The sequence below is a fragment of the Oratosquilla oratoria genome, chromosome 27, assembly GCF_046742065.1.
Source record: "Oratosquilla oratoria isolate Oo_2021 chromosome 27, ASM4674206v1, whole genome shotgun sequence".
Classification (NCBI taxonomy): Eukaryota; Metazoa; Arthropoda; class Malacostraca; order Stomatopoda; family Squillidae; genus Oratosquilla; species Oratosquilla oratoria.
Genome location: NC_134803.1, coordinates 5,783,398 through 5,795,357, shown reverse-complemented (window position 1 = coordinate 5,795,357; position 11,960 = coordinate 5,783,398). Strand labels below are relative to the sequence as shown.

The window sequence follows — 11,960 nt, the reverse complement described above, 5'->3', positions numbered from 1 at the left end:
TGTCTGGTCTGTAATTACAAAGTCTATCTTCTCGAATAGAGTTTAAGATGCGGCACCACTTGCCGTCTCCAGGATTTCAAGAACTGCCGCCCTGAGAACAGCCAAGTTATTCCAGGACTCAGAAACAAAGTTCATGGTCGGTACGGCACGGTATATTTCATTGACAGTGGTACTCTGAACGGAAAAATGGCCAGCGCCCTGCCGCTTTGAACCGTCATCAGAATAAGTCAGAACTACTTGTTCATCAGAGTCCATGATCTCCTAGATGTTTTCATCCAGCGCCATGACTTCAAAGCTTATACCTGCATCCCTGACACTCTTGGATCTGGCAGGTTGTCCAAATCAATCATTTCTGGCTTATCATATGCTTTCCAGTTTCGCCCAAACATCTTGTTGCCGACTATGATTACAGATAATTCTGCTTGTCACTCAGACATATGGTAGCAGCTCTTCATTTTGTCAACAGTCTAGTAGAATTCTAGTCGGACTTTTCGTATGCTTTCACAGATGGGCTGATATCGGCGTAGCAATTCATCATGCTGCTGAGTGACTGTGTCTATCTCCGTCCGCCGCTTCTTAACACTTGGACCCTCATCTTCTTCAGCAGAAATATGGTTTTCAACATCAGAGTAAATGTTGTGTGTCCATGCCAGCATCTTCAGAATTAAACTGTTCGTTGTCCTCAAAGGATGCAACTGACACAGAGATTTCTTTCTCCTTTTGTCACTCAGCTCTCGTTCTCTCAAGGCTCTGCATATCCCTGCTCCGACGCTCCATCGTTTTCATCCATTCCCTGTCCCCGAAGACTTCCCAGCACGTTTTCGTCTGGTATAGACTATCGGTGTGATGAGGAGATTAGCTTCCATCTCCAGCACTCTGTTGTATGATTAACAAGACCACCAGATCCAAGTACAACGTTATACAAATCTTAGGAAATATTTGAATTTTTTGTTTTACATTATCCAGCTCAAACCAATTTGGCAGTCAAATGTGGTTGTCTAGATTATAAACACAGCTGCGGGCCGTTGCAAAGGATTACGGAGTTATATCAAGATAGCTTCACACGAGGTTCGGAGATCGTAATCGTGAGCTCGTAATCACACGAACTACTCGTACATTTCCCAGTGGATTTTCTTTGCGAAGAAGGAATCCTTTTACAATGTTCCTAACTATCTTATTGAGCTTTGAGAGATACCCAAGATTGCAAAATAGTCTCCTATCAAGGTCCATGGTTAACATCCAACGAACCTGTTCGGCTGTGAGAGAAATTTCTGTCCAGTAAAATGTAAATGTGTTAACGACGAGGGATGAAGACAGGGTTGCCCTTATGGTAACTGTCGGAGGACAAGCGTTAGCCTGGAGAAGTCCGACAAGGTGTGTGGATGTGGGGTGGATGGGGATTGGGGTGGTGGGTGAGTGGGGGGGATATCCTAGATCAACGCGGTGGAGAGCGGAAAAAACTTAGAGTCAAACTGTTCGAGATACTGCGCCGAAGATCTCTCTTCCTTATATTCTTATTTTTGTTTATTTATTTCTGTCATTATTTACTTATCTATTTATTTAGTGAAGGTATCCCTAGACACCCAAAAATCGAGGATGAGACTGTATCTGGAATACAGAACCGGAAAGGAAGGAAGGAAGGAAGGATGGACAGGAGGTAGGGAGGGAGGAAAAGAAAAGTGGAGGAAAAGAGGAAGGGAGGGGAAAAGGGCGAAAGGAAGGAAATAAAGGAAGGAAAGAAGGAAATGAGGGAAGGAAGAAAGAAAGAAAGGAAAGAAAGAAGAAGGAGAGAAAAAAAAACAGCAAGGCAAAACCAGGAAAAAAGGAAGAAAGGTGGGCCAGGAAAAAAGCAAAGAGCAAACGGTCGAGGCAAAGACAGGAAGGCAGGAAGGAAGGAAATAGGGAAGAAAAGCAGGAAGGGAGGGAGGGAGGGAGGGAGGGAAGGGTTAGGACAGGGTCGCCCTTATCGTAACTGTCGGAGGCCAAGCGTGATAACCCGGAGAGGTCCGATCCTAGGTCGACGCGGTGGAGAGAGGAAGAGACTTAGAGCCAAAGTGTTCGAGATAGTACGCCAAAGATCTCTCTTTCTTATATTCATCTTATTGTTTATTCATTTATGTCTCTATTTGCTTGTTTATCTAATTACTTGTTTGTTTATTCATTATATTTATTTTATTCATTCATATATCTATTTATCTATATTTGTCTATTTATTCATATATTTATTTGTTCATGTTTTTTCTATTTTTCGTTTACCTATAATCATATTCATTCATAAATTTTTGTTTACTTATTTTTTCATTCATTCATTTACCTATGTATCTATTTAATACAACTTTTTTAAATAATGCCGTAGCCACTTGAGGGACCCGGGCTCAATTTCCAAACGGCCACCGGGGATATCTTTTTATGTATTTTTCCTCCCTGTCGCCAGGCGATTTTAGCCACTTGGACCCCCTTCCCCCTTCAGGTCGTTGAAAGGTTCAATAGATTCAGTACGAGACATGTATCTTTCACGAAAACAACCACAAGACTACCGTGCCAAAAAGAGCGCATAGAAAAAATATGTAAAACACATTTTCCATATAACGGAGTCCACAAAGAATCCACAAAGACATATAACATCAAGGACCGTTTCAAAGCCGTCCTTATTCCAATAAAAGAGCTTGGTTTCCCTTTGGAAACAAAAATGAACTGCTCTGCGTCTTCGACTTTCATAAAGGTGTGTGAAAGTGAGGGTGGGATGAAACGATCGAGACTGCGTTGAGCTGAAACAGGTTGCTTGGGAGGAAGAATAGGAAGTGTTAATGTTAGAAAACTCACAATGTCTGCCGGCCTTACGAGAAAAGTCGAGCGGGTTCAAATCAAAAAAGGTATGGCGTCGATTCTGTTTATTTGCTTACAAAAACAAGATATTTCAAAGATGGTAAATAATTACCTTCTTTCCTTGGATCCAAATAAATGTACAAACATAATCATATCAAAAATATATAGCAGACCATTATAATGATAATGGTAGTATTAATCAAATCTAACCAATTCAAAACAAGTAAATATAGAAATGGCGGGAAGCAGACGACAGACCACCTAGCAAGTCGACTTAGTGATGGTCGTATCTTTAACACACTCCCCACCATAGGAGCATTCAATCTCCTATTAAACTAGACAATCACAATCAAATCAAGTAACAATAAGAATGAGTCCTATACATAGAGTCCTTGATAAAATATAAGGCTGACTCAATTCTCAAACTCAGGTCTTACAAATCAAGCAGAACACGGGGCTTAACTACCCGTCCACTCCGAGAGGTTTTCACCTTTTCAAGACTTTCCACATCCTCATCCCTTGCAACATCCTTCTCATCGGGCTTAGAACACTCTAAGGGGTTTGCAATATCTTCTTTAACACTGTTCGTTTCAAAACAACTTTCCAGATCATGCAATTTCTGGACAGGCCTACAAAAAATTCCCTTGGCAGTTTTGACATTGACGCACCTAACTATACCGTCCCTACCAGGGAGTAAGTCAATAATCACACCTAAAGGCCAACTCATTCTAGGTACATTATCTTCTCTTAACAACACAACAGAACCCTTCTTCAAGTTACAATTGGGTTTGGATCCCTTCACTGTGGGAGGTAAATTTCTCAAATAGTCATCACTCCACATTTTCCAGAATCTGTCGAGTTGCCTTTCTCGAACATGTTCTCTTTCATTTAAGTCTTTATGGCTAACAACACCCAAATGCTCATCAGAAATATGAGGTTGAAATCCAGCTACTCGACCAATCAGAAAATGTGAGGGTGTCAAAGGGTTCTTTGCATCATAATCATCACTTACATATGTCAGAGGTCTTGAATTGATACAAGCCTCTACTTCAAACAAGGTTGTTTCAAGCTCACATTTAGTCAAGCATCTAGTGCCAAGACATTTCTTCAATGCAGATTTAACTGACCTCACAAGTCGTTCCCACCAGCCTCCCCACCATGGGGATCTGGGAGCAATGAACTTCCACTCGGGACTCAAGACACTAAAGTATTGCTGAAGAGCTTTGGCAACACTTTTAAAGGTCTTGGCATTATCTGAATACACCACTGATGGAAGTCCACGCCTGGCAGAAAATCTGCGTAGTGCTAAAAGACAATCAGGCACTGAAAGTGAGTCTGTTAACTCTAAATGAACAGATCTTGTAACAGCACAAGTGAACAACAAAAAATACAATTTCTGATATAGTTGATCAAATGCAAACAAGGGACCCGCGTAGTCCAATCCAGTTATTGCAAAGGGGAAGGTAGATTTAATCCTCAATTCTGGCAAAGGAGGGGGTGACTGACTACATGGTCTAGAATCAAATCTCTTGCAAGCAACACATTCTCTACAAACTCTTTTGGCCACTTGTCTTAATCCAATTATCCAGTAAGAATTTCTAATGGTGGACATGAGGGTGTGAACACCAGCATGTTTCAAAAGGTTATGCTGAAACTGTACTATAAGTTTGGCCACATGACAATTAGGAATTATAATGGGGTGCTTGCTGTCATAACTTAAGTCAGAATACTGAAGTCTACCTTTGACTCTCAGCAATCCATTAGAATCTAGAAAGGGGTCATATCTTATCAGGGAAGAAATTCTAGGAATGGGTTTCCCTTGAGACAAAGCATTTCTTTCATTCTCATAACTTTCTTTCTGAACACAGACTAAAATATTTTCCTTTGCTTTGATCAACTCCTCATAAGTGAGAGGGCCAGAATGTTTTGTGCCATCAGGTTTGCAATTATTAATGAACCTCTTAACCCAAGCAACAATATTCATAACTTTGCTAAATTCACTATATCTACTAAAGTCAAATACAGATGTGGCTTTCTCATTAACAGTCAAGGCTGTTTCCTCTCCCTTACTCTCTTTACAGGTGTGAGCCAAAATGTGTGTCTCATCATCAATATTAGCTCCAGCATGGAAACATGAGGAACAAGATAACCAATTGGGACCCCCGAGCCACATGTTATTTGAAATTAGTTGATCAGCCAAAAGACCTCGGGTCATCAAATCAGCGGGGTTGCCTTTACCAGGGCAATGGAACCAATTGCTTGGAGATGTTAATGTTTGAATTTCAGTTACTCTGTTAGCAACAAACATCTTCCACCTATTAGGATTACCTTTTATCCAAGACAGAGCAACTTTAGAATCTGTCCAGCAAACTAATCTTACACAATTATTCAGACGTAGGGCAGATTTTACAAAATGACTGAGACGAGCACTCAACAAGGCTCCAAGAAGTTCCAGCCTGGGTAACGTAACCCGTTTGATGGGAGCAACCTTTGTCCTAGCCATAACAAATGATACATGAAACTCCTTATCTGATTTAGGTATACGTAGATATACACAGCTACCATAACCTTTTTCAGAAGCATCACTGAAAGCATGTACCTCTAATCCTACTAATGAACTTAAAGATGAATCTGGGTAATAACATCTATGGATTTCAAATGTCTTAATACTTTGAATACCATCAATCCACAGCTGACATTTCAGCTGCAAGTCATGTGATAGGATTTCATCCCATCCAAGTCCTAGACGCCAAATTTCCTGAAACAGTATTTTAGCATACATGGTGTAAGGACTTATTAAACCAAGTGGGTCAAACAGTCGAGCAATCAAACTCAATAAGTTCCTCTTTGTGAAATTCAAATCAAAGTTACAATCCAAATTAAGTCCCTTGAATGAAAACACATCCTTAGAGGCTTTCCAATGCATTCCCAATAACTTTGTAGTCTCACCAACTTCAAAAAACTGGTTAAGTTGATGAGTTAAACTCTTACTGTTAGAATTCCACTTGGACAAAGTCATGCCAGCATCTGATAATATACTCTGAGCTTCAAGAAACATTGTATTGGCTTCTTCAACAGTATCTGCTCCTGAGAGCCAATCATCCACATACAAGTTTTCCTGAAGCTCTTGCACTGTCACTGAAACAGGATATGAATTCAAATTATGTCTAATAGTGGCATTCAGTAAAAATGGACTACTGGTGTTACCAAAGGGTACCCTTACAAACCTCATTACACGTAAGGATTGTCCGCACTGCCACAAAAACCTATGAACATCCTGATCTGAGCTCTGAACTCTGATCTGCAAAAAAGCTTTGGTTATGTCAGCAGTCAAGCCAATTTTCCATCTTCGGAATCTTAGTAATATTTCAACTAGATCTGAAGCATCAAACATAGGCCTAATTTTTTATGAATCACATTCCTTAATTACAGGTCTATGAGGCAGATAGTAAATGGGATAGGGGCCTTCCATTTCAGATTGAGGTACTTCTTCTATGATATTACTGTCCTCATAACTCTTGAGAACTTTATCATATTCAATTCTTAAACTAGGGTTCCTTTCAAACTTAGAGTTAAACGTAGCTAACCTCTTCCTTGCTCCAGTCTCATTTTTAAGCAGACTCAATTTAGAAACATCACTTTTCCAAGGAAGAGCAACCTCATACCTGCCATCAACAAACTTAACTGAATCCTCAAATATATCTAACACTGGGTCTTTGGGAGGCTTATCCATCCCAGCACATATTCCAATACTTTCAAGGCTCCAAAATACATGGAGCTCAGATTCATTAACAGTTTAGCAGTACTTATACATAACATCTGGTGAAATACATTTTCTTCTTGGTTTTCATACAAGAACCAGACAATAACCAACCAAACAAAGACACAAAGGCTACTAAATCTTCACATCTTATAAGGTTCTCTGGGGAAACAAAACGCCAGTAATTATCCACACCAATCAGTATATCCAAAGTGAGGTCACGATCACTTCCATAGTCATCATCTAACTGTAGATGTGAAAGGGACCGCAAAACATCAGAGGGAATCCTTTGACGGCTTAAGGGTGGGCAAATTCTCAACTTCGACCGCTAATATTGAGTGAGGATGACCCTGAGTGTCAATCACTTTCACATCATATACATTCCGTTCTTTTCTATTTTGTGATTTCTTATTCCCAAAGGTTGAGTATGAAGTGTACTTAGATGTAACCCACTTAGGTTTGATTCTTCTAACAATATCATGGCTCACATAAGTAGTGTCTGCCCCTAAATCAAACATAACAATAGCATCAACAGATTTCCCATCATTAGTTAGAGTCTTGATCTTAGCAGTTTGCAAAACAGTGGACCTTTTAACTCTCTGGTCATGAGAGATGCCAACATGCTCAACAGTACCACTACCAGTATTGACTGCATTATTAACTTGTTCACTGGGGGTGTGGGCGACACCCTGTCTACTTGGTGAATTATTAGTGACACAAATTGTTTTGCCTGTTCTGCAAAACAACACATTGTGATAACCGGAGCACTGCGCACACTTCACTTTTCCTCTACAGTCCTTGGACATATGTCCTCTGACGAGGCACTTAAAACAAAGTCCTAAGGATTTCACTTTCTCTTCACGTCTAAGGATATCCAATCTCAATATCTGATTGCACTTTTCAGACTTGTGTCTTTTGTGACAAAAAACACACTGTTGTGATCCTTCTTCAGCTGACGTCTGCAAGGCTGAAGCCGAACTAACTTTTCTTCTTTCGATATCTTGTGGTGCGTTGCTCTTCTCCATGGACAAATCCTTAAAAATTTCCGATCGTTCACGACGCTGGATCTCTGTTTGCAGAAACTTCATCAGCCATTCTACATCGCCTTCACGTCCAGCACTTTCCCTCGACCATTCCAGACGAATGTCCTGTGGTAGGCGAGCTACAATGATAGGAGTCAACACCATGCCATACTGGTTGCCGCTGAATCCAAGGGTTTCCAAACTTCTTATATGCCGCAACAATTGGTCTCGTAACTTCCATAGGGAGTCACACTGATTAGCTCCTTTAGCTCTAGACGTCAAAGAAGCGTTCATTAAGCCCGACACATGGGCGAATACGATTCTTTCAGTGCTGCCAAATCTTTCTTTGAGTAGATCACATGCTATCTTATAATTTGCAGCGGTTAGCGCCAAACCTTGAATGACAGAAAGTGCCTCTCCTCGAAGGAGGGACTGCAAGTATGAGAACTTGCTTATAACAGGCAAGTCACTCTGGTCAACCAGAGCTTCAAAGCGGTCCCAGAAGGGTTGCCACTCTATAGCTTCGCCAGCATATTTAGGGAGCTCTAAACTAGGTAACCTAACCTCTGATCTATCCTTAGAAGAAACGGAGATAGAATCACTTACAACATTGGCAGTCATATCCTTCAGGTGCTTGGCAGCCTTTGCTCTAATTTTCCTGGCAGATCTTTGAAACTTGTCAGTTTCATCCATATCTGACTCTACTTCGTCAGAGTTCAATTCCAACTCCACTGCCGTCTGGTGCTTCTCAAGATCTGCAAGCCTGCGGTCAAATATACAAATAGCAGCTTCTAATAATTCGAGGCTGGTAGCGTCATCACTCATTAAACCTTCTAATTCGTTGACGCTTCGTGTCACCCAGCCTTTGGCTGACGCTCTCTTTTTCTTTGCTTCTTGTAAATTGGCAGACATCGTGTCTAAGCTTAAAACGGGTTAACCTTATTCTTAAAGGGCTTAGATAGGGTTTCCCGGGTCTGGGCACCAAATTGTTAATGTTAGAAAACTCACAATGTCTGCCGGCCTTACGAGAAAAGTCGAGCGGGTTCAAATCAAAAAAGGTATGGCGTCGATTCTGTTTATTTGCTTACAAAAACAAGATATTTCAAAGATGGTAAATAATTACCTTCTTTCCTTGGATCCAAATAAATGTACAAACATAATCATATCAAAAATATATAGCAGACCATTATAATGATAATGGTAGTATTAATCAAATCTAACCAATTCAAAACAAGTAAATATAGAAATGGCGGGAAGCAGACGACAGACCACCTAGCAAGTCGACTTAGTGATGGTCGTATCTTTAACAGGAAGAGAGAGAGAGGAATAAAGGAAGTGAGGGAGGGAGAAGCAGAGATGCGCAGAGGAAAACAAGCAAAGGTCGAGTATAACGAAGTGCAGGAGAGGTCGGTTTTATCGGCGTAACTCTCGGCCTGTGGAGCAATGTCACTGCTAATGACGAGTTGCATCTTTACTCTGGATGCCGCTTAGCTGAGACAAACCCAACCTGCACAACGAAAAGTCCATCTCGGTTAACCTATCAACTGGTAATTATTTAAACTTTTATCCTGGAGATAGCGCCAGGCGTTTTTAATCAGATAAGCCCCCCCCACACACACACACACAAGGGAAGGGTTAACGTTCCTCCTCTTCCGTCCCAGATCGAGCATGCAAAAAAAAAGTACAGAGAGCTAAGAAACGAAACCCGTCTCTTTCCTTCCGAGCGGAACAGCTGAAGTGGCCAGCGATGAAGCAAGACGCCGTCGCCACATCAGAAAACAGAGCTTTCTTCTTCTTCTTCTTCTTCTTCTTCTTCTTCTTCTTCTTCTTCTTCTTCTTCTTCTTCTTCTTCTTCTTCTTCTTCTTCTTCTTCTTCTTCTTCTTCTTCTTCGCATTCTTCTTCGCGTTCTTCTTCTTCGCGTTCTTCTTCGCGTTCTTCTTCTTCTTCTTCTTCGCGTTCTTCTTCTTCGCGTTCTTTTTCTTCTTCTTCGCGTTCTTCCCGTTCTTCTTCTTCTTCTTCGCGTTCTTCTTCTACTTCTTCTTCTTCTTTGCGTTCTTCTTCTTCTTCTTGTTGTTGTTCTTCTTCTTCATCTCCTCCTTCTTCTTCGCGTTGTTCGCGGTCTTCTTCTTCTTCTTCTTCTTCTTCTTCTTCTTCTTCTTCTTCTTCTTCTTCTTCTTCTTCTTCTTCTTCTTCTTCTTCTTCTTCTTCTTCTTCTTCTTCTTCTTCTTCTTCTTCTTCTTCTTCTTCTTCTTCTTCTTCTTCTTCTTCTTCTTCTTTGCGTTCTTCTTCTTCGCGTTCTTCTTCTTTTTCGTGTTCTTCTTCTTCTTCTTCTTCGTGTTCTTCTTCTATTTCTTCTTCTTCTTTGCGTTCTTCTTCTTCTTCTTCTTCTTCTTCTTCTCCTCCTTCTTCTTCGCGTTGCTCGCGGTCTTCTTCTTCTTTTCTTTCTTCTTCTTCTTCTTCTTCTTCTTCTTCTTCTTCTTCTTCTTCTTCTTCTTCTTCTTCTTCTTCTTCTTCTTCTTCTTCTTCTTCTTCTTCTTCTTCTTCTTTTCTTCTTCTTCTTCTTCTTCTTCTTCTTCTTCTTCTTCTTATTATTATTATTCTTTTATTATTATTATTTTATTATTATTATTTTATTATTATTATTATTATTATTATTATTACTATAAAAATAAAAATTATTATTATTATTATTATTATTATTATTATTATTATTATTATTATTATTATCATTATTATCATTATTATTATCATTATTATTATTATTCGCGTTCTTCTTATTATTATTATTATTCTTTTTCTCCTTCTTCTTCGCGTTCTTCGTGTTCTTCTTCTTCTTCTGCTTTGCGTTCTTTTTCTTCGCGTTCTTCTTCTTCGCGTTCTTCTTCGCGTTCTTCTTCTTCGCGTTCTTCTTCTTCGCGTTTTTCTTCTTTTTTGCGTTCTTATTCTTCGCGTTCTTCTTCCTCGCTTTCTTCTTCTTCTTCGCGTTCTTCTTTTTATACGTACTCTTTGTGTTCTTCTTCTTCTTCTTCTTCTTCTTCTTCTTCTTCTTCTTCTTCTTCTTCTTCTTCTTCTTCTTCTTCTTTTTCTTCTTCTTCTTCTTCTTCTTCTTCTTCTTCTTTTTTTCTTCTTCTTCTTCTTCTTCTTCTTCTTCTTCTTCTTCTTCTTCTTCTTCTTCTTCTTTTTCTTCTTCGCGTTCTTCTTCTTCTTTTTCTTCTTCTTCTTCTTCGCGTTCTTCTTCTTTTTCTTCTTCTTCTTCTTCGCGTTCTTCTTCTTCGCGTTCTTCTTCTTCTTCTTCGCGTTCTTTTTCTTCTTCTTCTTCTTCTTCTTCTTCTTCTTCTTCTTCTTCTCCTCCTTCTTCTTCGCGTTGTTCGCGGTCTTCTTCTTCTTCTTCTTCTTCTTCTTCTTCTTCTTCTTCTTCTTCTTCTTCTTCTTCTTCTTTTTCTTCGCGTTCTTCTTCTTCGCGTTCTTCTTCGCATTTTCTTCGCGTTCTTCTTCGCGTATTTCTTCTTCTTCTTCTTCTTCTTCTTCTTCTTCTTCTTCTTCTTCTTCTTCTTCTTCTTCTTTTTCGCCTTCTTCTTCTTCTTCTTCTTCTTCTTCTTCTTCTTCTTCTTCTTCTTCTTCTTCTTCTTCTTCTTCTTCTTCCTCTTCTTCTTCTTCTTCTTATTCTTCTTCTTCTTCGTGTTCTTCTTCTTATTATTCTTATTATTTTTCTCCTTCTTCGCGTTCTTCGTGTTCTTCTTCTTCTTCTTCTGCTTTGCGTTCTACTTCTTCGCGTTCTTCTTCTTCGCGTTCTTCGCGTTCTTCTTCTTCGCGTTTTTCTTCTTTTTTGCGCTCTTGTTCTTCGCGTTCTTCTTCCTCGCTTTCTTCTTCTTCTTGGCGTTCTTCTTTTTATACGTGCTCTTTGTGTTCTTCTTCTTCTTCTTCTTCTTCTTCTTCTTCTTCTTCTTCTTCTTCTTCTTCTTCTTCTTCTTCTTCTTCTTCTTTTTCTTCTTCTTTTTCTTCTTCTTCTTCTTCTTTTTCTTCTTCTTCTTCTTCTTTTTCTTCTTCTTCTTCTTCTTCTTCTTCTTCTTCTTCTTCTTCTTCTTCTTCTTCTTCTTCTTCTTTCTTCTTCTTCTTCTTCTTCTTCTTCTTCTTCTTCTTTTTTCTTCTTCTTCTTCTTCTTCTTCTTCTTCTTCTTCTTCTTCTTCTTCTTCTTCTTCTTCTTCTTCTTCTTCTTCTTCTTCTTCTTCTTCTTCTTCTTCTTCTTCTTCTTCTTCTTCTTTGCGTTCTTTGCGTTCTTCTTCTTCTTCTTCTTCTTCTTTGCGTTCTTCTTCTTCTTCTTCTTCTTTGCGTTCTTCTTCTTCTTCTTCTT

The 11,960-nt window shown here is 39.5% G+C and overlaps 2 protein-coding genes across 2 annotated transcripts; both read right to left on the bottom strand.

Annotated features, from left to right (window-relative positions):
• Positions 1 to 467: 467 nt before the first annotated feature.
• On the bottom strand, positions 468 to 6,220 carry LOC143039716 (uncharacterized). The gene is made up of 3 exons (XM_076209957.1): positions 3,690 to 6,220; positions 3,317 to 3,509; positions 468 to 656 (listed from the first exon to the last, which is right to left on the bottom strand). Exons 1-3 carry the CDS (start codon positions 6,218 to 6,220, stop codon positions 468 to 470), a joined length of 2,913 nt encoding a protein of 970 aa, XP_076066072.1.
• A 641-nt stretch (positions 6,221 to 6,861) lies between these two features.
• Positions 6,862 to 8,520, bottom strand: LOC143039715 (uncharacterized). Its single transcript, XM_076209956.1, has one exon. The coding sequence runs from the start codon at positions 8,518 to 8,520 to the stop codon at positions 6,862 to 6,864; it is 1,659 nt and encodes a 552-aa protein (XP_076066071.1).
• Positions 8,521 to 11,960: the final 3,440 nt, after the last annotated feature.